Source organism: Piliocolobus tephrosceles, chromosome 19 (genome assembly GCF_002776525.5).
Source record: "Piliocolobus tephrosceles isolate RC106 chromosome 19, ASM277652v3, whole genome shotgun sequence".
NCBI lineage: Eukaryota > Metazoa > Chordata > Mammalia > Primates > Cercopithecidae > Piliocolobus > Piliocolobus tephrosceles.
In genome coordinates this window covers 13,577,993-13,605,707 of record NC_045452.1, presented here as the reverse complement: position 1 = coordinate 13,605,707, position 27,715 = coordinate 13,577,993, and the positions used below count along the sequence as shown (strand labels likewise).

General features: G+C 44.4%; 1 protein-coding gene across 3 annotated transcripts in view; it reads right to left on the bottom strand.

Moving 5' to 3' along the window:
* LOC111521830 (protein PRR14L) overlaps window positions 1-27,715 on the bottom strand; it is a 53,743-nt gene that overhangs the window by 4,422 nt on the left and 21,606 nt on the right. For 2 of the 3 annotated variants that reach the window (XM_026447074.2, XM_026447076.2), the window contains 5 exons: window positions 23,825-23,897; window positions 11,720-16,964; window positions 4,176-4,247; window positions 3,073-3,244; window positions 1,193-1,299 (listed from right to left, as the gene is read on the bottom strand). In XM_026447074.2, coding sequence (XP_026302859.1) covers window positions 1,193-1,299; window positions 3,073-3,244; window positions 4,176-4,247; window positions 11,720-16,964; window positions 23,825-23,897 — 5,669 coding nt within the window. Of the gene's footprint in view, window positions 1-599; window positions 1,300-3,072; window positions 3,245-4,175; window positions 4,248-11,719; window positions 16,965-23,824; window positions 23,898-27,715 lie in introns of those variants that run through there. The other variant, XM_026447075.2, reaches the window with a different exon arrangement.

Here is a 27,715-nt window from a genome sequence, read left to right as displayed (position 1 = left end):
AAAAAAAAAAAAAAAAAAAAAAAAAAAAAAAAAAAAAAACTCCTTCCTCTCCCAACTACTTATTTATGTAAACAAGGTTCTTCAGACATACAAATGCAAGAGAGAATACAACTGATAATGAATCCTTTTTCATTTGAGTAATAAATACTACTCGATCTTGGATCTCGGATATCTGAACTATTTTTAAAATTTCTCTTGAAAAGACATACAATAGATCAACAAAAGAACCATTAAGACAAAAATACAACATATTAAGATAAAGATTATGGTGCAGAAGTGGAACATCAATCATGATCCTAACAAATGATTATTTATTTTATTCGTGTTGTGTGAAGCACTATAATGGATGAAGTAGTACACATTTTTTTCTCAATTACACTGTATAGAAATCTTCTTTTTGTTTTTTTTGAGACGGAGTTTCACTCTTGTTGCCTAGGCCGGAGTGCAACAGCACGATCTTGGCTCACCGCAACCTCCACCTCCCGGGTTCAAGCAATTCTCCTGCCTCAGCCTCCTGAGTAGCTGGAATTACTGGCACACGCCACCACACCCAGCTTATTTTGCATTTTTAGTAGAGATGGGTTTCTCCATGTTGGTCAGGCTGGTCTCAAACTCCTGACCTTGTGATCCACCCACCTCAGCCTCCCAAAGCACTGGGATTACAGGCGTGAGCCATCACGCCCGGCCCTGTATAGAAATCTTAAGTGTTGGGAATTCTTATTCATATTTTACAGGAAAGTTCCCGAGAGACCACTGTTAGGCTTCCATTTGCTGATAAGAAATGGAGGAGCAAAATCGATCAGAAGAAAATATAAGTCTGGAGATCTTTTTTAAGAAAAACTACACTCAGGACTTTTAGGTCCTTTTCCAATTTAGTGCAGAGTATTTAGGAGCTTGAGCTCTGGGGTTGGGTAAATCCTGTGACAGACAGAAACCACATGTGCCAGGATCAATGCTACAACCTAACACAGGTTCCTTATTGCAACACTGGAGGGTTAAGATTATGTACGCAATATATTAAAATGTCCTTGCATATAAATATCTAGCGACAGTACTAATTAATTCTTTAGGGTAAATTCCTAGAAATGTAATAAATGGCTCTCAGAGTGTAGGACCATTTAAAGGGTAATTATATTATGACAAACAATTTTCCAAAAAAGTGGACCTAGCTTGTAATAGAGAAGGAGCTCACCTTTTGGGTCGAGGAAGGCCCATGGGGGTAAGATTAGGATCTGGTCTAGGAATGGTTTTCCGGATGCGAATCTGTGAGACTTTCTTTGGCCTCTTCTCTGGCTCAGCCTATTTTTAAGGATTAAGAAGAAAGATGGTCACATTGTAAGACATTTTATTTATTTATGTATTTTTTGAGATAAGGTCTCACTCTGTGGCCCAGTGGTGCAATCATAGCTCACTGCAGCCTTGAACTCCTGAACTCAAATGATCCTCCTGTCTTGGCCTCCCAAAGCACTGGGTTTACAACTATAAGCCACCGTAACTGGCAATGTTGACTTTTAGATGGGGTCTTGCTATATTGCCCAGGCTGCTCAGGAACTCCTGGGCTCAAGTGATCCTTTTGCCTCAGCCTCTGTGGTAGCTAGGACTACAGGTGTATGCCATCACCCCTGGCATATTGTAAGACATTTTAAAATATAAAGTCCCTTGTCTTGGCACTTAAAGACATTGCTACCTCACTTTAGAGATGATTCTAGTAAGTAGTTTATGACAAAGCTCCCACTCCTATTCCTGCTGGTTTTTTATTTTATTATTTATTTTTTTGACAAGAGTTTTGCTCTTGTTGCCACGCTGAAGTGCAATGGCATGGTCTTGGTTCACCGCAACCTCTGACTCCTGCGTTCAAGTGATTCTCCTGCCTCAGCCTCCTGAGTAGCTGGAATCACAGGCATGCGCCACCGCACCCAGCTAATTTTTTATTTTTCGTAGAGACAGGGTTTCTCCATGTTGGTCAGGCTGGTCTCAAACTCCCAACCTCAGGTGATCTGCCCACCTCGGCCTCCCAAAGTGCTAGGATTACAGATGTAAGCCACTGCATCTGGCTTTATTTATTTATTTTTTGAGACAGAATCTCACTCTGTTGCCCAGGCTGGAGTGCAGTGGTGTGATCCAGGCTCACTACAACCTCCACCTCCTGGGTACAAGTGATTCTACTGCCTCAGCCTCCAGAGTAGCTGGGATTACAGGCATGTGCCACCACATTCGGCTAATTTTTGTAATTTTAGTAGAGATGGGGTTTCACCATGCTGGCCAGGCTGGTCTCGAACTCCTGACCCCAGGTGATGCGCCCACCTCAGCCTCCCAAAGTGTTGGGATCCCAGGCACGAGTCACTGCGCCCGGCCTTTTTTTTTTTTTTAAGGTGGGATTTCACTCTGTCACTTAGGCTGGAGTGCAGTGATGCAATCAGGGCTCATTGCTGCAACCTCCACCTCCTGGGCTCAAGCAATTCTCCCTCCTCGGCCTCCCAAGTAACTGGAACTACAAGTGTGCACCACCACGGTCAGCTAATTTTTGTATTTTTTGTAGAGACACGGTTTCGCCAGGTTGCCCAGGCTTCTATTGAACTCCTGGACTCAAGCGACCCACCCATCTCAGCCTCCCAAAGTGCTGAGATTATAGGTGTGAGCCACCGTGCCCGGTCCCTGCTGTGTTTTAAGCAACTACTCCCTTCATATCATCAAAACAAGAATTGTACATTCAGTTCAGATATTGAACTGTCAACATGAAAGTTTGCAACTGTCGAAGACAACAGATGTTGCAAAATTGAACATCATCACCATCCACTCATCTCTTTGAATGCACAAGGCAGCTCTTTGGTCCAATTCTCAAAACAGTTACATGCTGTTGGCAAGAAAAAAGTATCTGGAAAACAGTGCAAATAAAAAAATCCACTGTGTCCTTTATTGGCGAAGAGAAAAACTCCTGGCTTAGTACTCTCCAGGACTCGGCTGACACTAAAGGTGGTATGTAAAGATACTCAGAGGCCAGTCTGTAGTTACTATGTGATGTGAGTTGACAATGGCCACCATCACCTGACTCCCCCAGCACTTTACACTTACCTCTTTCTGTTCTGGAGGGCTGCTCTGTGGGCAGGGGCATGCTGCTTTCACACCATCCAGCTCATCCAATCCAGGAACCTGGAACTCAGAGGCTGAAAGCAGGAGCTTGCTGACAGCTGATTCTGCTACCAAGCAAGACTTTGGTACCAAGGCAGGGAATGGAGGCTCCAGCCTAGCACCATGAAGAGAAAGAGAAGAAAGATATGAGAGGGGTTCGCTTTCTACTTCCAGCACATTCCACTTCTTCTTTTCTTTTTTTTTTTTGAGGCGGAGCTTCGCTCTTGTTGCCCGGGCTGGAATGCAATGGTGCAATCTTGGCTCAATGCAGCCTCTGCCTCCCGGGTTCAAGTGATTCTCCTGCCTCAGCACCTGCAAGTAGCTGAGATTACAGGCATGCGCCATCACTCCTAGCTAATTCTGTACTTTTAGTAGAGACAGAGTTTCTCCATGTTGGTCAGGATGGTCTCGATCTCCTGACCTTAGGTGATCCGCCGGCCCCCAGTCTCCCAAAGTGCTGGGATTATAGGCATGAGCCACCACACCCAGCCTCAACTTCTTAACATCTAGGCCTCAATACGTTTTCTTTCTTTCCCGGAATGATATATTCAGTCAACCTGCTTTCTAGTCACTTCCAGACATAGCCTGTACTATGTATGTAAAAAAATTACAAGAATGTGTAATCCATTTTATTGCTATGGAGTTTTATAAGGAAAAATGTAAAAAGGAACAGAATTTTTGGGTGAGGAAGATATCTGGTAAGCCACACAAATGAACAGCGCTCAGATGAGATCAACCCTGTCCAGGGACTGAAGTTGGCTATAAAACATGAAGTAGCTTGCAAGGGGACTTCTGGTACAATAAGCTGGTTAGTGATTTTCTTTTTTTTTTTTTAACAAATGGTATTGATTACACATTCCTATTTACTGCTTGTAATAGAACAGATTTCAATCTCAGAGATGTTTATCTGAGAGACATAGATCAGGTTTACAAGGACAAGGGATCAAAGTCATGCCACAGATGATCCACGCCACCCATGCATGCACTCTCTCTCTTGCACACACACACGTGCACACATGCACACATACTGAGCCTCATGTGCTCACCTTGTTTGACTGCCGCTGGTGTTATATGTAGCTTCCATGCCTGGAAGAGGCACATATGGTAACATGGTGTGGCTAAAGTAAAAGTACAAAAGCAACAGGTAAGGTCAGTGGGATAACAGGAAAAGTTTTGACGTTATTGTGGGTATCAGCACATGATAGCCCCAAGAAGACAAGAAATGTCAGTTACCCAGAAAGAGGAAAGCTTCCCAACCAGGAGAGTTACATTTATGTGCCCATCACTGGAATGGAGGCAGACTGACAGGAAGATTATTTTCTAACTTAAATGGAAAGAAGGCAGAGACAGAAATAAAGAACAGTGGCTGGACAAGGTGGCTGATGTCTATAAGCCCAGCACTTTGGGAGGCCAAGGTGGGCAGATCGCTTCAGCCTAGGAGTTCAAGAGCAGCTTGGGCAACATGGCGAGACCTTGTCTCCACAAAAAATACAAAAATTACCCAGGGGTGGTGGAGTGCACCTGTGGTACCAGCTACTCAGGAGGCTGGGGTGAGAAGACTACTTGAGCCCAGAAGGTCAAGACCGAAGTAATCCAAGACTGCACCACTGCACTTCAGCCTGAGTGACAGGGCAAGACCCCATCTCTAAATAAAAATAAATAAATAAAAATTTAAAGAATATATTATACCACTCAGTTGTGTACTGACTCTATTAAAATAAAATCTGCCAGTTTCTATAACCTTACAAAATATTAGAGAGAAACCAATTATTTTCTTTTTATTTTTCTTTTGTTGAGACTGAGTCTCGCTCTGTTGCCCAGGCTGGAGTGCAATGGTGCAATTGTGGCTCACGGCAAGCTCCTCCTCCCAAGTTCAAGAGATTCTTCTGCCTCAGCCTCCCGAGTAGCTGGGACTGCAGGAGTGTGCCAACATGCCCAGGTAATTTTTGTATTTTTAGTAGAGATGGGGTTTCACCATATTGGTCAGGCTGGTCTCGAACTCCTGACTTTGTGATCCGCCCGCATTGGCCTCCCAAAGTGCTGGGATTACAAGCACGAGCCACTGCGCCCGTCCCAACTATTTTCTTTAAAGCCAAGTTACACATAAAACATAGCTATACAGCTGGGCACAGTGGCTCACACTTGTAATCCCAACATTTTGGGAGGCTGAGGTGGGCAGATCACTTGAGGCAAGGAGTTTAAGAACAGCCTGGCCAACATGGCAAAACCCCAACTCTACTAAAAGTACAAAAATTAGCTGGGTGTGGTGGTGGGTGCCTGTAATCCCAGCTACTTAGGAGGCTGAGGCAGGAGAATCGCTTGAATGCGGGAGGCAGAGACTGTAGTAAGCTGAGATTATACCACTGCATTCCAGCCTGGGCGACAGAGGGAGACTGTCTCAAAAACCAAACTAAACAAAACAACATAGCTATATAGAAGAAAACTATTGGCCGGCCGTGGTGGCTCATGCCTGTAATCCCAGCACTTTGGGGAAGCCGAGGCAGGTGGATCACATGAGGTCAGGAGTTCAAGACCAGCCTGGCCAATATGATGAAACCCCGTCTCTACAAAAATACAGAAACTAGCTGGGCACGATGGCACGTGCCTGTTATCCCAGCTACTTGGGAGGGTGAGGCAGGAGAATTGCTGAACCCGGGAGGCAGAGGTTGCAGTGAGCCGAGATCACACCACTGCACTCCAATATGGAAGACAGAGCAAGACTCCATCTCACACACAAAAAAAACAAAAACAAAAACAACAACAAAAAAACTATTAAAAGTTAAAAGTTAATTCCTTTATAATTAAACTTTTTTTTTTGAGATGGAGTCTCACTTTGACACCCAAGCTGGAGTGCAGTGGCACGATCTCAACTCACTGCAACCTCTACCTCGTGGGTTCAAGTGATTCTCCTGCTTCAGCCTCTCGAATAGCTGGGACTACAGGCACCCGCCACGACACCGGACTAATTTTTGTATTTTTCGTGGACACGGGGTTTCACCATATTGTTCAGGCTGGTCTCCAACTCCTGACCTTGTGATCAGCTTACCTCAGTGTCCCAAAGTGTTGACATAGGCATGAGCCACCGTGCTTGGCCTGCTAGAAACCATTTCTAAGCTTGTTTAGAAAAACAGCAAACTTCTGGCCAGGCACGGTGACTCCAACCTGTAATTACAGTACTCTGGGAGGCTGAGGTTGGTGGATCACCTAAGGTCAAGAGTTTGAGACCAGCCTGGCCAATCTGGTGAAACCCTGTCTCTACAAAGAATACAAAATTAGCCGGGCATGATGGTGCATGCCTGTAATCCCAACTATTCAGGAGGCTGAGGCAGGAAAATCACTTAAACCCGGGAGGCAGAGGTTGCAGTGAGCTGGGGTGGCGCCACTGCACTTCAGCCTGGGAGACAAGAGTGAAATTCTGCCTCAAAAAAAAAAGAAAAAAAAAAAAAAAAAGAAAAAAAAAGAAAGAAAGAAAGAAAAGAAAAACAGCAAACTTCTTTTTTTTTTTTTTTTTGAGATGGAGTCTCGCTCTGTTGCCCAGGCTGGAGTGCGGTGGCCAGATCTCAGCTCATTGCAAGCTGCGCCTCCCGGGTTTACGCCATTCTCCTGCCTCAGCCTCCCAAGTAGCTGGGACTACAGGTGCCCGCCACCTCGCCCGGCTAGTTTTTTGTATTTTTTAGTAGAGATGGCGTTTCACTGTGTTAGCTGGGATGGTCTCGATCTCCTGACCTCGTGATCCACCTGTCTCGGCCTCCCAAAATGCTGGGATTACAGGCTTGAACCACAGCGCCCGGCCAAAAAAGCAAAATTCTAAACTCTAAGCCCAGGCACATGGTGCTAAGGCATTTTTAGAGCCAATGAAAAGTACCCACAAATACCACCCCCTCCACCTTCCATTTGAATTTAAATAAAATAAAGTAAAATAAAATAAAAAGATAGAAATAGGAAGGGAAACAGAGAAAATTTTCAACACCAGGGAACAGAAACATCAGGTGGGAAAGGAAGAGCGCTGGAAGACGAAAAGGGGCAAAAGGGTTACACCTGCACAGGGGGAAAAGAGTAACTACCATCTATCCTAACTGCAGGAACAAACATAGTTTGGAGAAAGCAGCATTTTTTGGGGATGGAGTCTTGCTCTGTTGCCCAGGCTGGAGTGCACTGGCATGATCTCGGCTCACTGCAACCTCCACTTCCTGGGTTCAAGTGATTCTCCTGCCTCAGCCTCCTGAGTAGATGGGACTGTTGGTGTGTGTCACCACGCCCGGCTAATTTTTGTATTTTTAGTAGAGACAGGGTTTCACCGTGTTAGCCAGGATGGTCTCAATCTCCTGATCTCATGTTTCACCTGACTCAGCCTCCCAAAGTGCTGGCATGACAGGTGTGAGCCTTTGCACCTGGCCAGAAGTAACACAATTTAAAGCCTGGGAGACGACAGTGAAACTCTGTCTCAAAAAAAAAAAAAGAAAAATACATAGCAGAGCAATTATGAGATTTTAGAGGTATATCAACAAAGTAGACAATAAAAGCAGTACACTAGCATTTAAAACAACGTGAGTCACTCTAACGTATTTTCATGGCTGTCTTATGACAAGTGAACTTTTTTTTTTTTTTTGAGGTGGAGTCTCGCTCTGTCGCCCAGCTGGAGTACAATGGCGCGATCTCGGCTCACTGCAACCTCCACCCCTGGGTTCAAGCAATTCTCCTGCCTCAGCCTCCTGAGTAGCTGGGACTACAGGCGCCCGCCACCACGCCCGGCTAATTTTTTTGTATTTTTTTTAGTAGAGACAGGGTTTCACCATGTTAGCCAGGATGGTCTCAATTTCCTGACCTTGTGATCCACCCGCCTCAGCCTCCCAAAGTGCTGAGATTACAGGCATGAGCCACTGTGCCCGGCCATAATAAGTGAACTTGAAAAAATAATTATAAAGGCCGGGCATGGTGGCCCACGCCTGTAATCCCAGCACTTTGGGAGGCCAGGCGTGCAGATAACCTGAGGTCAGGAGTTCAAGATCAGCCTGACCAACATGGAGAAACCCCATCTCTACTAAAAATACAAAATTAGGTGGACGTGGTGGCGCATGCCTGCAATTCCAGCTACTCAGGAGGCTGGGGCGGGAGAATCACTTGAACCTCGGAGGCAGAGGTTGTGGTAAGCCAAGATTGCGCCACTGCACTCCAGCCTGGCAACAACAGCGAACCTCCATCTCAGGAAAAAAACAACAAAAAACTGTAGGACATGTACTTGTAACAGCAATTCATCTTTTAATTTTAGTCAGTAATGTTCATCTTCCAGGGTATTTTTTTCTGACACTTCTATTTGTTTTTCTGCTAAGATGCTCAGGGAACGACACAATATGAACCAGCAGTTTTGTTGTTTATTTATTTATTTATTTTTGAGACAGAGTCTCACTCTGTCGCCCAGGCTGGAGTGCAGTCATGCAATCTTGGCTAACCGTAACCTCTGCCTCCCAGGTTCAAGGTTCAAGCAATTCTCCTGCCTCAGCCTCCTGAGTAGCTGGGATTACAGGCATGAACCACCACATCCGGATAATTTTCATATTTTTAGTAGAGGCAAGGTTTCACCATGTTGGCTAGCCTGATCTTGAACTCCTGACCTCAGTTGATTCGCCCACCTTGGCCTCCCAAAGCGCTGGGAATATAGGCATAAGCCACCTCACCTGGCCACCAGCAGCTTTGTTGTTGTTGAAATTTTCTTTTTGAGACACAATCTCACTTTGCCGCCCAGGCTGGAATATAGTGGCAAGATCTCAGCTCACTGCAACCTCTGCTGATTCTTGTGCCTCAGCCTCTGAGTAGCAGGGATTATGGGCATGCACCACTACATCTGGCTAATTTTTGTACTTTTAGTAGAGATGGGATTTATTTTTTTATTTTTTGAGACGGAGTTTCGCTCTTGTTGCGCAGGCTGGAGGGCAATGGTGTGATCTTGGCTCAGGACAACCTCCACCTCCCGGGTTAAAGCGATTCTCCTGCCTCAACCTCCAGAGTAGCTGGGATTTCAGGCATCTGCCACCACGCCCGGCTAATTTTGTACTTTTAGTAGAGACGGGGTTTCTCCATGATGGTCAGGCTGGTCTTGAACTCCTGACCTCAGTTGATCAGCCCGCCTTGGCTTCCCAAAGTGCTGGGATTACAGGCATGAGCCACCACACTCCTGGCCTATTTTTTTTTTTTTTTTTTGGAGATGGAATCCTGCTCTGTTGTCTAGGCTAGAGTGCAGTGGCGTGATCTCAGCTCACTGCAACCCCCGCCTCCTGGGTTCAAAGGATCCTCCTGACCAAGTCTCTGAGTAGCTGGGACTACAGGCAAACGCCACTATGCCTGACTAATTTTTGTATTTTTTTTTGCAGAGACAAGGTTTTGCCATGTTTCCCAGGCTGGTCTCAAACTCCTGGACTAAAGAGATCCACCTGCCTTGGCCTCCCAAAGTGCTAGGCTTACAGGCATGAACCACTGCATCCTGCCTGAACCAGCCCACTTTATTGACACATAATGATTCTACGTTAGAGACACACAATGAACAAGGCCCTCCTAAGTTATTTGGAATATTAAGGCTTTTTGATGTCTAATCTTTCAACTGTAGCAATCAATAGTAAGGGCAAATTAAAAAATATTTTGTTTACTTAAATAATTACAAAGAGGAGGATTTATCTATCATGTCTATAGCGGCTTTTTAGGGATTCTTTTTTTTTTTTTTTTTTGAGACGGAGTCTCGTTCTGTCACCCAGGCTGGAGGGCAATGGCGCGATCTTGGCTCACTGCAATCTCTGCCTCCTGGGTTCACGCCATTCTCCTGCCTCAGCCTCCCAAGTAGCTGGGACAACAGGTGCCTGCTGCCACGCCCGGCTAATTTTTTGTATTTTTAACAGAGAACAGGGTTTCACTATGTTGGCCAGGATGGTCTTGTTCTCCTGACCTTGTGATCCACCCGCCTCGGCCTCCCAAAGTGCTGGAATTACAGGCAAGAGCCACCACGCCCAGCCAGGGATTTTTAAGCTGAGTACTTTAACTCTAGACTTTTTCTTCTCTTTTTTTTTCTCTATTTTCAATTAGAAGGTACAATGATATTGATGAAACTATTTCCAACTATTCTCAATGATAACACCACAAGAACTCCTTCTCAGTTCACTTTAAGTTCTATAAATCCTAAAACTGAAGTAGGTAAATGCCAATTTTTGAAGCCTCTACATTGCCAAAACAAAGGCAGGGGTTCATAAACCAGATCTGGTGATACCTATGTAATTTATTCATTAACTAAAAATATATTTATTCTGTGTCTTCTACATATCAAACAGAGTTAGGTGCTGGCTGTTTAATGCTTTGTGAAGGAGATAATGTTACAAGCGATTACGTGTTACTATTTATAATCTTTCACTTGTAATGGGTGTTTGTTTTCTGCAAGGTGGATGCAAGAGTAGAAAAGATTCAGCTGGGTGTGGTGGCTAGCGCCTGTAATCTCAGCACTTTGGGAGGCCAAGGTGAGAGGATCACCAGATGTCAGGAGTTCGAGACCAGCCTGGCCAACATGGTGAAATCCCGTCTCTACTAAAAATACAAAAATTAGCCAGGCATGGTGGCAGTTGCCTGTAATCCCAGCTACTCAGGAGGCTAAGGCAGGAAGGAGAATCACTTGAACCCGGGAGGCAGAGGTCACGGTGAGCCGAGATTACACTACTGCATTCCAGCCTGGGTGACAAGAATGAGACTCTGTCTCAAAAAAAAAAAAAAAAAAGCCGGGCATGGTGGCGGGCGCCTGTACTCCCAGCTACTCGGGAGGCTGAAGCAGGAGAATGGCGTGAACCTGGGAGGCGGAGCTTGCAGTGAGCCGAGATCACGCCACAGCACTCCAGCCAGGGCGACAGAGTCAAACTCCGTCTCAAAGAAGAAAAAGCAGGCTGGTTGCAGTGGTTCATGCATGTAATCAGAGGTCGTGGTGAGCCAAGATTGCACCACTGCATTCCAGCCTGGGTGACAAGAATGAAACTCTGTCTCAAAAAAAAAAAAAAAAAAAGCAGGCTGCTTGCGGTGGCTCATGCATATAATTCCAGCACTTTGGGAGGCTGAGGCGGGCGGATCACCTGAGGTCAGGAGTTCGAGACCAGCCTGACTCACATGGAAAAACCCCATCTCTACTAAAAAATACAAAAACTTAGCTGGGTGTAGTGGTACATGTCTGTAATCCCAGCTACTCAGTAGGCTGAGGGAGGAGAATCACTTGAACCTGGGAGGCGGAGGTTGCGGGGAGCCTAGATTGTGCCATTGCACTCCATCCTGGGTGACAAGAGTGAATAGATTCAACAGACTTGATGGTTTGAGGAATGAAATGGACAGAAAAAAGAATGGTGTGAAACACAGAAGTGAGTTCTACAGGAAAATGGAGCAGGGTGTGGGGGGGTCCCATGCTTAAGAATTACTGTTGGATTTTCTCGGCAGATATTTGGCAAGGTAAATAGAAAATGCAGTCCTAAGAGGACTCTAAATAGCCTTGCACCTTCCGCAGTTCCCCTCTCATCTCCCCAGTGACAGGAAGCAAATATGGGACATTTGTAAAGAATAGCGGACAGATTTTTACCTGCTTGTGGTACCCAGACTTGGTTGCCGCTTGCAGTGAGTGGAATGAAGAGAAGAGATTTCGAAGGAGCAGGCAGAAGGCCCATGCTGGCTCCAAATGGATAGGACTCTGCCCACCGAGTAGGGTAGAGAACAGAAGACTTTGTCTGCTATGGAGGCTGGAGACCGTAACCCTTTCAAGCCCTGTGTAAACTGGGTCATGAAGAGCCTCTGCATGGTAGGCATGTGGCTGGAGAAGCTCCGTTTTTTTGTCCAGATTCGGTAACATCCTGGGGAACAAAGTGCTAGAAGTGTGTGAAGGCCAAGGACAGAGCAGTCTGCTCTGGTCTGGACTATGGCAGTGCCTCCATAGTCTTGGAGAGGAGCTGGAGGCTGGGGAGGAGCCTGAGTGTGGGTCTGACTATGGAGGCCAGTGTCTTCCCTGAATGTGGCCATCCCAGGGCAACCGTGGGACAAGAAGAAAGAAAAGGTCCACTTGGGAGGTTGAGACGGGCACTGGAGGGCCTCTCCTAAGGCAAGCCTTGCCGGAGCACAGTGCTCAGGAAAAGTCCTTGAGGACTCAGTCGTGCAATCTGAGCTGGATGATTTTACATGAAAGGATACTGGGAAGATTTCAGAACCAAACAGCAGGGACGGCATCTTGTTGCTCAAATCTATGAAGGTCATCTTGATGGATTCGAGAGAATAAAGTGCCACGGGCTTACTGTTAGGCCTCTTATCCCATCCACTAGCTGCCAAATATGGATTCAGCTGTTCTGTGTTGGATGAAAATCCATCCAGGAGCCTTTTATATCTGAGGCGCTTGTAGCTTTTAGCCATTGGAAGAAGTTCAGAGGAACTCCGTCGGTATCTTAGTTTCTGAGTCTTCATGGCTGGGGCCAGTTTGGAGGCAAGGATGGACAGCTTGTTTAGTAAGGCTGATTCTTTGGTAGTCTTCCTAAAATTCAGGCTCCTCAAGGGATGGCACGGTGTAGCCGTCTGCTTTGGTATGTGACTAATCAAGCTCTTGGTAGGTGCTGTTTCAGGTTCTAATTGTGTAGATGCAGACAGAGTGCACAAACTGAGAAGTCTGTGTGCTTTTGTGGGGACGGCATTGGAGGAACTCTTTAAAAAGGCAGAACTTCTGATTTTACCTATTTTTCTCCCCACAATGGTTTGCTCCTGACAGGAAACTTTCTTACAAGTTCGATGGGGCTGCTTCTTTAAGGGAAGCATTCCTTTCTTCGCAAAGGCACCATGTATTTGATCACACCCAGCAGAGGAGGGGTCCTCTGCTTTCCGAGGGGCACCAAGAAGGCAAGGACTTGTGCATGACTCAATGTCCTTCTTTAATGGATGATGTAAGCTTTCCTCCTTCTGGTCTTTTAACTTCTGAGTCTGTGCCACAATGTTGTCCTTGGCCAGCTTTGCTAGGGTGATTTCATTCATCGTGGTGGACTCATCTTTGCCAACCTTGGCTTGGTTCTTATTTTGTGCATCATCTAAAAACAGACTAGATGATATGCATTGTTCTGATACTGTATGTGCTTTTTGTTGATGTATATATTTCTCTTCTTTCTGCAACATATAGTCCAAAACCTCAGGGCTCTGCTGTTTTTCAGCATGATTAAGCATCCTCTGGCATTTAACATGGGTCTGAGAGATGTTGCTCATATGATCGCCATTGCCAGCTTCTCTGGTAACCATCTCCTCAGATTGCTCCCCAACAGTTAAGTCACCCAGCAGTCCCCTCTGATGCTCTTCGGTCTCTTCTTTCACTTTAATTTCTGTTTTCACTGTCAAAGGCAAATGCCTGTCAGAGAAATTCTCGTGAGAGTGGCAAGCTTTGCGAGCATTCTTTTCCACACAGGTACATATGCTGTCTGTGTCACTAGAATTACTCCTATCTCTTGATACTCTTTCCTTCATCTCAGGAAAGACTGTGCAGTCCTTTACATTTTCACAAAGCATTTCACCATCTTTTGGTTTACACAGATTTTTCAGGTCAGTTTCTTCACTATTAATATTAGTTTCTGAATTTTCTTGAGAAGACATTATTTCAATTGATTTCAGGCTTCTTAGGGAAACAGAGCTTACATCATGGCAAGACATCAACTCTTTTGAGGAAATTCCAAAGGTACTTTCTTTGCCAAACTCAGAGTTTAGTTCTAGTCTTGATCCTTCAGTCATTTCTTGTGTTTCTCTGAGAGATGTTCCTTTATTTTGCTGTCCATAATGGGTATCATTTAAAGACATATTTACTCTGCCCAATATTATTTTATTTGGTTCATGATCTGCAACAGACTCCATCTCATGGGCACAAGAGTCTGAACACTTTTCCATTTCACAGTCTTTTAAAGATCTGCATACGTTTTCTTCACATGATTTTATTTTGAGAAAGTCCACTGTAGAAGCAGCAGTAACTGGGAAATCTGAGTCCTGGCCAGTTGTTCCTGTATGTGCAGCTGCAGCATCCAGTTCTCTCTGAGACAAGGTACTCCTTGAGTCCTCTTGGAATGCCAGTTTCTCTTGCCTTGCACCACAATCCAGTGGATTAGATGCCTTCACGTCCAGCACACCTTCTGTAAGCTTATTACTACAGTCCGTGTAGACGATGTCTACCACACCTTCTGTGGACTCATCACAACCAGACATCTTGACAAAGGCTCCTTTCAAACTGCCTTTCTTTGGACTACCACAAGGTAGTGAGTTATTACTGCCTGAGCTGACCAGCAGATCCTTTTGGTTGTGGTTTACCTCCTCATGAGGCTCGGTGACAGTCTCTCTGTGGTCACTACCTAGTGTCTCCTTGGCTGACTGACCTTCACTTTTGCATTCATCTGGTCTGTTTTGGTTACTCTGACAATCAAGAACTTCATCTGCCTTCTGATCCAGAGTTTCAACTGCTTTTACGTTTTTAAAACTGGAAAACGTAACAGTAGGAGACTGGTCCAACACTTTTTCAGGACTTGGAATGTTTACAGTCTGGTTAAGTTCTTGTATAGCATGATCAGAGATGTTATACTTACAAAATACAGTTTCTTTGGATACATCCTGCTCCTTTCCTTCCAGCCCTTCCTCAATGAGTTTGATGTTACTGGAGGTGTGAATGGTTTTGTTTGAAATTCCACTATTTAACAAGCCTGCTGTCATTTTGTTTCTGATCTTATCTCCTGGAAGGCTGCCATTCGTTTCTATCTTATCTCCTGGAAGGCTGCCATTCGTTTCTCTCCCATCAAATTCCCTTTCCTCTGATGTATAACTCACTTTACAGCTGCTTTTCTCCACAGAGTGTCCTGTTCCTTGGCACTGGTGAGCACGGTGCTGAAATGCATTTTCATATTTTGTTATCAAAGAGTTATCAACTTGCAGGCTGATTTTGCTGGACTTGAAAGCAGCACAAGCAGAACACATGTTTTCTTCGGATGCATTTTTTCTTACACAATGACAGTTAGAGATATCCTGAGATTGAACACTGTGACATTCTATGACAGAGACCACTTGAGGAAAGCCAGCTGCTTCTCTCTTATTTGAGCGAAGCATGGAATGTAGAGCTTTTGTTCCTGAATCAGCCATTTCTTTTTTTCTCTCTAGGCTTCCTGGTTTGATGTTTAAGGTGGGACTGTTTGAAGAGGCACCACAGGTTTGGTTACCTGGTGGAGAGATGTCTTTCACTTTTGTCTGAACGGGAATGGTATGTATATCAGCAATGACATCTGCTCCACCCTCTAATGGAGGATGATGGCTCTGATGGGCATCTCTGCCTGTTGCTAAAGGCATCTCCTTGTTTAAATGAAGTAGAGAGTCAGTTGGCAACTTTGCATGGTCTTGAGAATTAAGGGACACTTGTTGATTTAAAACACATTCATTTTCTACTTTGTTTACAACCAATTCATTGGTACAAGAAAGTTCATTCATCTCACAGGCTATGCTCTGTTCATCTAAAAGTGGAATATCATCATGTGAGGTCTGTATAACTTTTTCTGACTCAGGTCTGTGATGAAATTCTGGGGATGGTGGCAACAGTGCAGTACCTTTCTTGGGTTTTAATACCTCACTTACAGGACTTATCTGATCCTCTGGCATTAAACTCACAATGGATTTTCTTTCAAACAGAAAATCATTACATGATGCTTCATTTAACTGGGTGTTGCTTTCCAGATTTCTCTGGATGCTGACTAAGGAGTTACAGTCTTTAGTGTAAAAAGATTTACTTAATACATTGGGCTCTATAGGGGTTGTCTGTTCTGCCTCTTCAATCTGCATCAAAGAGGAAAAACTGCTTTCTTCAGAGTGTCCACCTGGATGGCTCATATTAGTAGAAGTTTCTTTATGGTCCTCAAGGTTTGTCAAGTTACCTTGAATGTGTAAAGTAATTTTCAAATCACTTTTATTTAACATTACTTCTGTGGCTTCAGTAAAAAAACTGGGCATTAATGAACTAGATCTCCTTGTATGGAGACTGTCTTGAATGCAACAGTCATTGTGGATATTTTCCTTTGGAGAAACAACAGGCTCTTTTTCACCAGAACCACCACCACTAATCTCCTTTTCTGGTTCCCTGGCATTAATAAGAAAAGGTCCACCTCTTTCACTCCTGGGAATCAAAAGCTGTTCTTCATTTTCTTCTCTAGAAGCCAAGTTCTTCCCTTGATCGTCCCCCCTATAAAAATAACAATTGTCTGTCTTTTCAGCAGATCTTTTTAGCAAACCACCACCTTCAAAACCCCAGTTTTCTAAGGATATTGTTCTGGACTCTGGACCAGACAAGTCTGATGTGAAACATGAAACTTCAGAATTTTCTTTCAAGGGGCTTGTGGCTGTGGGACTATCACGTGTAGAACTGGGTTGTTCATTATGGTGTCCATGAATCTTTTGGTGATTGTCATCTGCTTCACAGACAAGGTTTAGTTTACACAGCTCTTCCTTCCCATTGTCCACATTAGAAATGGCACCGCTTCCTGGTAATGACGACCAAGGACAACTTTTTAATTCTTCACATTCTTTTTCTTTAGGAGTTGCTTCTGTTAATACAGGGTCCACAAAGGTTAAAGGTTCTGGGGTAACTAATGTGGTGGTTTCTGAAACCTCATCACTGTTCATGATTTTGTCTACTTCTGGGAATTCGCTGCATCCAGCTGAGAGATCTTTACTCACATTGCCATTTTTGTGTCCTTCATTATTATCCGTCTTAGTCCCATTGACCTTCACACTTTGTACTTCAGTGGATTTTAGCAGAATTTCAGCTGTAATCTGTACATTTCCTTCTGAACAAGATAAATAGATCCAAATTAGTATGCAGTAATAAAAAATCATTTGGTCTACCTTCATGCATTTTATTATGCTATGCTACCAAGGGCAACAAGAAGACCCAACTCGAAAAGAAAACTGGAAAGTTAGCATGCTATATCATTGATTTTGTTCTTCTCTGAAAATATAAGAGGGCCAAAATTATATCTGGCAGAAACAGATAATTTTCAACAAATGCCTCTTGCTGAAAGTTATACAGAGTTCACAAATCAATGCTGGACAACTGAATACAACATAGAAACATGTCCCTGTGTTGTACTCTCATTCAGTCTTAAGAGGCTTTCATTTTAAAACATTAATAAAGCAGACTCACAGTAACAGCTTATTTTACTAGATGACCATTTTTTCATTACTTGAAACTAGATGTCTTAGATAAAATTAGTCCTTGGAAAAAAACAACTATACATAAAATTTTATTTATTTATCTACTTATTTATTTTTTTCAGATAGAGTCTTGCTCTGTTGCCCATGCTGGAGTACAGTAGTACAATCTCGGCTCACTGCAACCTCCGCCTCCCAGTTCAAGCGATTTTCCTGCCTCAGCCTCCTGAGTAGCTGGGATTCTAGGTGCCTGCAACCACACCCAGCTAATGTTTTTCTTTTTGAGATGGAGTCTCACTCTTGTCGCCCAGGCTGGAGTGCAGTGGAACGATATTAGCTCGCTGCAACCTCCACCTCCTGGGTTCAAGCAATTCTCCTGCCTCAGCCTCCTAAGTAGCTGGGATTATAGGTGCCTGCCACCATGTCTGGCTAATTTTTGTACTTTTAGTAGAGATGGGGTTTTGCCATGTTGGCCAGGCTGGTCTCGAACTCCTGACCTCAGGTGATCCGCCTGCCTCGGTCTCCCAAAGTGCTGACAGGCATGAGCCACTATGCCCGGCCCGCCCAGGTAATTTTTTTTTAAATTTTTACTAGAGATGGGGGTTCACCATGTTGGCCAGGCTGGTCTCAAACTCTCGACCTCAGGTGATCTATTGGTTTTGTTCCTCTAAGAGAACCTTGACTAGCACACTATACACATGAACATGCGTATATGTATGGGTATATGTACACATGATTTTATATATATATAAAAAACAAGACACTCGTATTAAACAGAAAAAGCAAAATGCAAATCTATTTAAAGATCCGCCAGGCATGGTGGCTCATGCCTGTAATCCTAGCATTTTGGGAGGCTGAGGTGGGTGGATTGCTTGAGGTTAGGAGTTCAAGACTAGCCTGGCCAACATAACAAAAACCTGTCTCTACTGAAAATACAAAAATTAGCTGGGCATGGTGGCATATGCCTGTAATCCCAGATACTGGGGAGGCTGAAGCAGGGGAATCGCTTGAACCCAGGAGGCGGAGGTTGCAGTGAGCAAGATCATGCCACTACACTCCAGCCTGGGTGACAGTGCAAGACTCTGTCTCAAAAACCAAAAAACAAAACAAAACAAATCTAATTCCTGGTTAGGTGCAGTACCTCACAACAGTGATCCCAATACTTTGGGAGGCTGAGACAGGAGGAATGCTTGAGCCCAGAAATTTGAACCAGCCTGGGCAACACAGGGACACTCTGTCTGTACAAAAAAATGTAAAAGAAAAAAAAAAAATCAGCTGAGCATGGTGGCGAGTGCCTTTAGTCCCAGCTACTTGGGAGGCTGAGGCAGAAGGATGCTTGAGTCCAGGACAGTAAGGCTGCAAAGAGCTGTGAACGTACTGCTGCACTCCAGCCTGGGTAACAGAGTAAGCGACCTTGTTCCAAAAAAAAAGAACAAAAACTAAAATCTAATTCTTACTAGAATATAAACTCTGTGAGGGTTAAGGATCTTGTTTTGTTCTCTTCCTTATGGTTCAGCATAATGCCTGGTATATAAAAGCACAAGAGCACTTAATGAATATTCGTAAAATTAATGAATGAATACAGTTAGGTCAAATAAACAAATGTTATTAATACTGAGTTTCTAGGGCTTCCCTATCTATTTCTCAATAGGTCCTGAGAGCAGCAATTACTATGAGAAAGAGCCCTGACTGTGAAGCCAGACCAGCTCAGCTTCAATCATGGCTCTGTGATACTTTTTTTTTTTTTGAGACAGTGTCTCACTTTGTTGCCTAGGCTGGAGTGCAGTGGTACCATCATGGCTTACTGCAGCCTCCAACTCCTGGGCTCAAGCGATCCTCTTACCTCAGCCTCCCAAGGAGCTGGGACTACAGGCACACGCCACCACGTCCAGCTAATTTTTATATTTTTTGTAGAAACAGGGTTAGTTATGTTGCCCAGGCTGGCCTTGAACTCCTGAGCTCAAGCAATCCTCCTGCCTCAGCCTCTCAAAGTGCTGGGATTATGGGTGTGAGTCACTGTGCCCTGCAGCTCTGTGATTTAACTCTAAGTCTTGGTTTCTTCTATTGTAGAAGGTGGGGAAAGTACAATTATCTCAGTTCTACACTGAGGATTACATTAAAAAATGCATGTAAGATGTCATGTGGGACAGTGCCTGCCATATAAAAGGTGCCTTTCCTTTGCTCTGTTTTTTTATTTTACTGAACCTGAGAATAGTTAAAATGGAATAACTAGGCTAGACACAGCATTTTAACATGTTTGGAGTCAGCAAATATTAGATTAACAAATATATACTGCAAGTCACAGGTTTTCAGTTACCAATCATTTACAAAAGGCAGCCTCAAAATCCTGATTCAACACACAATACTTATCATTGTGAAACTAGTCCACTTTCCCTATTACAGCAGACGGTGCTGCCCGATTCAAGAATTTGTAAGTACACAGCTGGGCGTGGTGGCTCACGCCTGTAATCCTAGCACTTTTGGGGGCACAGGTGGGCAGATCACTTGAGATCAGGAGTTTAAGACCAGCCTGACCAACATGGTGAAACCTTGTCTCTACTAAAAATACAAAAAAATCAGCCGTGCATGGTGGCAGGCACCTGTAATCCCAGCTACCTGGGAGGCTGAGGCAGGAGAATCGCTTGAACCCTGGAGGCGAAGGTTGCAGTGAGCCAAAAATCGTGCCACTGCACTGCAGCCTGGGCGACAGAGTGAGAACCCATCTCAAAATAAATAAAATAAAATAAAAATAAACATCTAGTTCTCCAAATTATATAAGGTAGATTTTCCCTCCTTGACTACTTTCACCTCTTCCTCAAAATGTATTTCCTCAATGCTCTTCCAATTTTTGGTGACCCTTCTAAATAAGTCTTCGTGGAAATCACTACTGTGGGAATGAAGTCTCACAATAATGAGTAGGAACTAATATTGCCATTGTTCCTGATATCATTTCACCTTTCTTACACATAAACTTCCCAGACAAGCCCCATTACAGGGAACTCTCTGAAAAACAAGATAAAACAAATAAACTTGGTGACATCAGTTTTGTAAAATTAACAGAAAATTATGTTGAAAGAGGCATATTAAAAGTGAGGGCAGCAGAAAGGGCAAGGAACCAGCAAGAATGCCCGATGGAGAGGATCTCCCCTGTGAGATGGCCAGTCAACTCAGATAATCCCACCATTGCTCCACCATGCCCACTTCTCATGTGTCTGCGCTACAGCAATCAAGAAATAAGAAATGATAGGCAAAAGTGCATCCTACCAATTAAAGGCTCCTTCTGGTTATTACAGAAGTCCTTTTAAAATGTTCAGTCTATTGCCTTTTTACCTAATTGAGAGGCAGCAGACATATGATTGTGCCTAGAGCTTACAATCATCTATTACCTATGTGTGACAGAAAGAAAAAAAAAAAAAAAGAAAGAAAACTTAAATCTGGGGCAGAGCGAAGATTTTGGCAGCTGGAGCCCTGGAGACAAGCCTGATTTCTAATAGGCATCATTCAGTTCTTTTCTTTTGAGACGGAGTCTTGCTCTGCCACCCCAGGCTGGAATGCAGTGGCGCAATCTCCGCCTGCTAGGTTCACGCCATTCTCTCGCCTCAGCCTTCCGAGTAGCTGGGACTATAGGCGCCTGCCACCATGCTCAGTTAATTTTTTTTTTTTTTTGTATTTTTAGTAGAGATGGGGTTTCACTGTGTTAGCGAAGATGGTCTCGATCTCCTGACCTCATGATCTGCCCGCCTCGGCCTCCCAAAGTGCTGGATCCACTGCGCCCGGCTGGCTGGCATCATTCAGTTCTTAATTCCATAGCAAAGATAAAGTAGCAGATGCCTGACCTTGGTAGAGCAAGCTGAAATGCTGGCCACACTACAGAAGAGCATGTGGGTCTATTTAAATCAAATCCATGGTGATGGCATATATTGCTCATGCTCTCAGGACTCAACATCTTCACAGGCCTGTCTCCATAGAACCTTCTTCTCTGGCTTGCTATGACTGGCTGTGACTTTGGACAGCTGAGCTTGCTTCCTCATGTGCAACACAGGAATCCCTTGGAAGGTTCTTGGGGAACAGAATGAACTAGGCCATTGCTGCTAAAAACTCTAGTAGAGCTGTTGATTTCAAGTTCCCCTATACCAAACTGAAACCCTTATACACGGGTTTGTAGGAGGAAAAAAAATCAAATATTTTACCAATTTAAGTCATTAAATAAGCGTGATATTAGAAGATGAAGAAAAGTGTCACAGAGTAATTTAGCTGCAAACATTACTCAGGAGAGTTCATCTTATCTATGTCCAATGTGGACCAGCTTTTTAGGTGGAGAGCAGCCAGGTAATTTTGATAAGGCAGATTTCCAAGCAGAAAATAACTCTGGTTCTCCTGTTTAAAAGGCCAGTTCGGTGGTTAAGTGAAAGTATAGTTAAACAGACAGTAAATTCTGTGGTAAGATGTAGGTGAAAATATACTAAAGACGGAATACAGCAATACTGGAGCCCCACTAAAAAGATCTTGAGGGTGGGGTTAGGGGGCCACTAAACTGCATCCCTAGTAAGGCAAGAACAGGGTGAGATTTATGTACAAAACAACATTTCTCATCTTTGGAGGAATGTCCTTTAATCTACATTGGACAGTCAAGCCTTTGAGCCACAGAGGAAATCTGTAGCAGCAGGAAGCAGGGTGATAAACTGGGACAAATGTCCTTTTTCATAAGAAAGATCTGTGCTTCCTTTTCTGTCCAGGCTGCCAAGAAGCTAAGAGTCAAATCCGATGTTTTATCACAGTAACAAAATGTTCATATAATTTAATGCAGAGGTCCCCAACCCTGGGCCATGGACCAGTACCCATCCTTGGTCTGTTAGAAATTGGGCTGCATAGCAGGAGGTGAGCGGTAGGCAAGTGAGCAAAGCTTCATCTGCATGTACAGCTGCTCTGCATGCTTGTATTACTGCCTGAGCTCTGCTTCCTGTCAGATAAACAGCAGCATTATATTCTCATAGGAGTGTGGACCCCATTGTGAACTGCACATGTGAGGCATCTAGGTTCCGAGCTCCTTATGAGAATCTAATGCCTGATGATCTGTCACGGTCTCCCATCAACCCCAGAGGGGACCACCTAGTTGCAGAAAAACAAGCTCAGCTTCCCACTGATTCTATATTATGGGAAATTGTATAATTATTTCATTATATATTACAATGAAATAATAGAAACAAAGTGCACAATAAATGCAATGCACTTGAGTCATCCTGAAAGCAACTACCCCGCCAGATCCGAGGAAAAACTGTCTTCCATGAAACAGGGCCCTGACTCCAAAAATGCTGGGGACCACTGACTTAGCGTATTCACTTTATCTTCTCTTTGTGAGGTTCTGATTATATTATATTATTTATTTATTTAGTGAGACAGGGTCTTGCTCTGTTGCCCAGGCTGGAGTACAGTGGTGTGATCATGGCTCACTATAGCTTCAACCTCCCAGGGCTCAAGTGATACTTCTGCCTTAGCCTCCCGAGTAGTTGGGACCACAGGTGTGTGTGCTGCCATGCTAATTTTTGCATTTTTTTGTAGAAAAGGGGTTTTGCCATGTTGCCCAGGCTAGTCTCAAACTCTTGGACTTAGGCAATCCTCCCACCCTGGCCTCCCAAAGTGCTGGGATTACAGACGTGAGCCACTGTGCCCAGCCTGATGATTCTAGATTAGCCTTAATTGACACACAGTCCTCTCTAAAGTAATCTAAGATTATTTTTAGCCTTGGGGTGAGAAGAGGAGAACCTTACCTCAGCTACTCTCTTTTGGACCTCAGCTTCCTCCTCAATCAATCAACCAATCTAAAAGTAATAATCTCAGATCTCTATACCCAACCACTGTTTTGAGAAGCAAAAAGAGGTAATGAAACTGCCTTGAAAATGCTCAAGGTGACCTGGAGTAAACATTTTCTCTCATCCCTGACCCCACAGAACAAGAATAGGATACACTACTACATGCTGAACTATAGTGGGTACATGTCTCCTCTGTCCCAGTTAACCCATCTAAACAGGCAAATATAGTATATTTGATGATATAAAATCCAATAAAGGTTCAACACACTCAAAAGAAAGGGACTTGCTGGGTGCGGTGGCTCATGCCTGTAATCCTGCACTTTGTGGGGCAGAGGCAGAAGGATCACCTGAGCCCAGGAGTTCGAGACCAGCCTAGGTAACATGGTGAGACCTTGACTCTACAAAATAAAACAAACAAAATAGAAAATTAGTCAGGCATGGTGGCTCACACCTGTGGTCCCAGCTACTTGGGAGGCCGTGGTATGAAGATTGCTTGAGCCCAGGAGGTTGAGGCTGCAGTGCACTGTGCAAGTATGTCCAAGGGCAATACTAAGATACAATCAGCGAAGTTACAGTTTCTATGATTAAGTACACCTTACAAGGCAGGGACTTATAACCCTTATATTCTCAATGCAAAATAGAAACGGGTAAGTGGATAAAGGAAGAGATTTGAGAGAAATAAATACCTTTGCTCCTTAGAAAATCTTCAGGGAGGTCCACATGTAAAAGTTCTTTGCTGGACTGCATCAGGAGATCCTCCTACAGTAAGAAAATCCAGCGGTCAAGGAGGATTCAGAAGATTCTGAGTTCATGAATATTATTCCTTTTTTTTTTTTTTTTGAGACAGAGTCTTGCTCTGTTCCCCAGACTGAAGTGGAATGGTGAAAGCTTGGCTCACTGAAACCTCCACCTCCCAGGTTCAAGCCATTCTCCTGTCTCAGCCTCCTAAGTAGCTGGGATTACAAGCACCCGCCACCATGCCTGGCTAATTTTTGTATTTCTATTACAGACAGCATTTCACCATGTTGGCCAGGCTGGTCTTGAACTCCTGACCTCAAGTGATCCGCCCGCCTCCGCCTCCCAAAGTGCTGGGATTACAGGCGTGAGACACCGTGCCTGACTGAGTATTAGTTATTTTTGAGAGACTTCTTTATGACTTTGGGAAATTAGCTAGCAGTCACAAGGATCGGGCACTGAAGGAAACCTCAAATTTAATTAAGTGTAAACAATAAAAATTTCTCCTTATCTAGAATTTGAGCCTGAAAACTTTTTAAAGTTGTGACAGTAACAGAGGTGTAAAAAAATTTTTTTTGAGGCAGAGGTTGCAGTGGGCCAAGATTGTGCGCCATGTCAGCTCACTGCAACTTCCGTCTCCTGGGATCAAGCAATTCTCCTGCCTCAGCCTCCCAAGTAACTGGTGCCCACCACTATGTCTGGCTAATTTTTGTATTTTTAGTAGAGATGGGGTTTCATCGTGTTGGCCAGGCTGGTTTTGAACTCCTGACTTCAGGTCATCCACCTGCCTCGGCCTCCCAAAGTGCTGGGACTACAAGCGTGATCCACCATGCCTGGCCTAGTTTTTATATTTTTAGTAGAGACAGGGTTTCACCATGTTGGCCAGGCTGGTCTCAAACTCCTGACCTCAAGTGATCTGCCCACCTCAGCCTTCCAAAGTGCTGGGATTAAAGGCATGAGCCACTGTGCCTGGCCAAGAAAATATTTATCTGTAGTTATATTTGATCCTTTCTCCCAAATGTTACTATTCTCTGCTTTTCCAGTTCTCACGCTGAATGTTTGAGGTGTGAGAATAGATGCTATTTAAAATATTATTTCAAGTTAACACTTCATGGAAAAGCAAGAGTGACTGAGTTCTGTTCCAACCCAAGGACTTTCATCTACTAACTACATGGTGCTGACAGCAACCTTACAAGAGGCTGAAAGAATACATGGAAACCACATAAAACACCCAGCAAGACACCCGGTCAGATCAGGGTACTCCATGAGCAGAAGCTTCCATTCTTCATGAGACTGTAGACACCTGTCATCCATTCCATTCTGTGAAAAAAGCCAATAGAGCTGTCACTGACAGATTCTGGCATGTGTGTGGAATGACTTCCATAAGCTTTTCCAAGGCTACCGGAGCCTCTGTAAAGTGACAGCACAGGTCAGTGACACACAGGTTCCTACAGATCCCAAAGGTCTCTGGCGAGCTAATGCAACGAAACCTTATTGGCTCCAGCCCCAGAGGGGTTGGTGGGATTTTGCTTTGTCCCACCTGTGGCTCTAAGGTGCCCCTAGCTGGAGGCCCCAAAATACCCTGGTGGAGAGCCAAGCTCACTGTTTCGACCATGTTCCTTTTCCTCGATTAGCCACAATTCTTTTTTTCTTTCTTTTCTTTTTCTTTTTTGAGATGGAGTCTTGCTGTGTTGCCCAGGCTGGAGTGCAGTGGTGCGATCTCGGCTCACTGAAACCTCTGCCTTCTGGGTTTAAGCAATTCTCCTGCCTCAGCCTCCCGAGTAGCTGGGACTACAAGCACACGCTGCCATGCCTGGCTAATTTTTTGTATTTTAGTAGAGACAGGGTTTCTTTTTGTTTTGTTTTGTTTTGAGACAGAGTCTCGCTCTGTCGCCCAGGCTGGAGTGCAGTGGCTGGATCTCAGCTCACTGCAAGCTCCGCCTCCTGGGTTTATGCCATTCTCCTGCCTCAGCCTCCCGAGTAGCTGGGACTACAGGTGCCCACCACCTCGCCCGGCTAGTTTTTTGTATTTTTTTTAGTAGAGACGGGGTTTCACTGTGTTAGCCAGGATGGTCTTGATCTCCTGACCTCGTGATCCACCCATCTCGGCCTCCCAAAGTGCTGGGATTACAGGCTTGAGCCACCATGCCCGGCCGAGACAGGGTTTCACCGTTGTTGCTCAGGCTGGTCTTGAACTCCTGAGCTCAGGCAATCTGCCCGCTTTGGCCTCCCAAAGTGCTAAGATTACAGGGGTGAGCCCGGCCGATTAGCCACAATGCTTAACAGTGAAAGAGAGACTTCCCCCCTGACTTACTGACTTCTCTTCAAAGGTTCTGAGTTAAGAAAAACAAGTTATTCCTCACAGAAAGGCTGGAGACTCTACAGGGTTTGTGTTAATCTGAAATATAATCACAAATTGAATGAATCAGGGCCGGGAGCAGTGGCTCACGCCTTTAATCCCAGCACTTCAGGAGGCTGAGGTGGGTGGATCACCTGAGGTCAGGAGTTTGAGACCAGCCTGGCCAACATCATGAAACCCTGTCTCTACTAAAAATACAAAAATTAGCTAGGCCTGGTTGTGTGTGCCTGTAATCCCAGCTACTATGGCGGGTTGAGGCAGGAGGATCACTTGAACCCTGGAGAAGGAGGTTGCAGAGAGCTGAGATTGTGCCACTGCACTCCAGCCTGGGCAACAGAGAGAGAGAGAAACACTGTCTCAGAAAAAAAAAAAAATTGAATGAATCAAAAATAAAAGAGTGTGGGCTGAGGTCAAATGTGAGAGACCTCCCCCAACAGCCTTACCAGGGTGGTAGGCAACCTCCAGATCCAGTGGGAGCCCTGCTAGTCCGGGCTCCTGAATACAGATGAGGGCAACAGAACAACCTACTTGGATGCAATGGACGTGTAACATGATAACCTCCGTAACGTCCCCCACCTCCTCCAAAACAGCCAATCATATGATGAACACTAGCAGAAATGTATCAGACGTAATTTCCTTTTTCTACAATATTTTATCAGCTAAATGTTCTAACTTTCAGGATTCCTAAAGTTAAGAGTCCTAGGGCCGGGGGGCAGTGGCTCACACCTGTAATCCCAGCACTTTGGAAGACCAAGGCAGGCGGATCACCTGAGGTCAGGAGTTCAAGACCAGACTGACCAACATGGAGAAACTCTGTCTCTAATAAAAATACAAAATTAGTTCGGTGTGGTGGCGGATGCCTGTAATCCCAGCTACTCTGGAGGCTGAGGCAGGAGAAAGGCTTGAACCCAGGAGGCGGAGGTTGCAGTGAGCCGAGATCACGCCACAGCTCCAGACTGGGTGACAGAGAGAGACTTCATCTCAAACAAACAAACAAACAAAAACAAAAAACAAACAAAAAGAAAAACGTATACTAGGCTTTTGTATGTTATAGTTAAAAGACAATTCAGATTGCGCTACTGCACTCCAGCCTGGGTGACAGAGTAGACTCCATCTCCAAAAAAAAAAAAAAGACAATTCAGAACTTTTTCTGTGTCTGAGTTGAACACAAATAATGTATCCTAGAAACAAAGCGTTTACAACATATTATACCCAGGTGGATCTACCATTATCGGGAAAAAAAATATGTAAAAAGTTTCACACTTTATAGCTTATATGTAAGTGCCAAAAAAACAAACGATAAAAATCAAGCATGGTATAGAGTTCTCAATGCTAAATCATCCAGGTGGGATATCACATGCCCATCTCTGAATATCTTTGGTGCACAGTTCTTAAACAAGACCAATCTCTTCCACATCCTGGCTAGTAACTTTTGTATGCGCGACAGATTTTGACCTTCCTCTTATGAGAGTGGAGTTCAGAA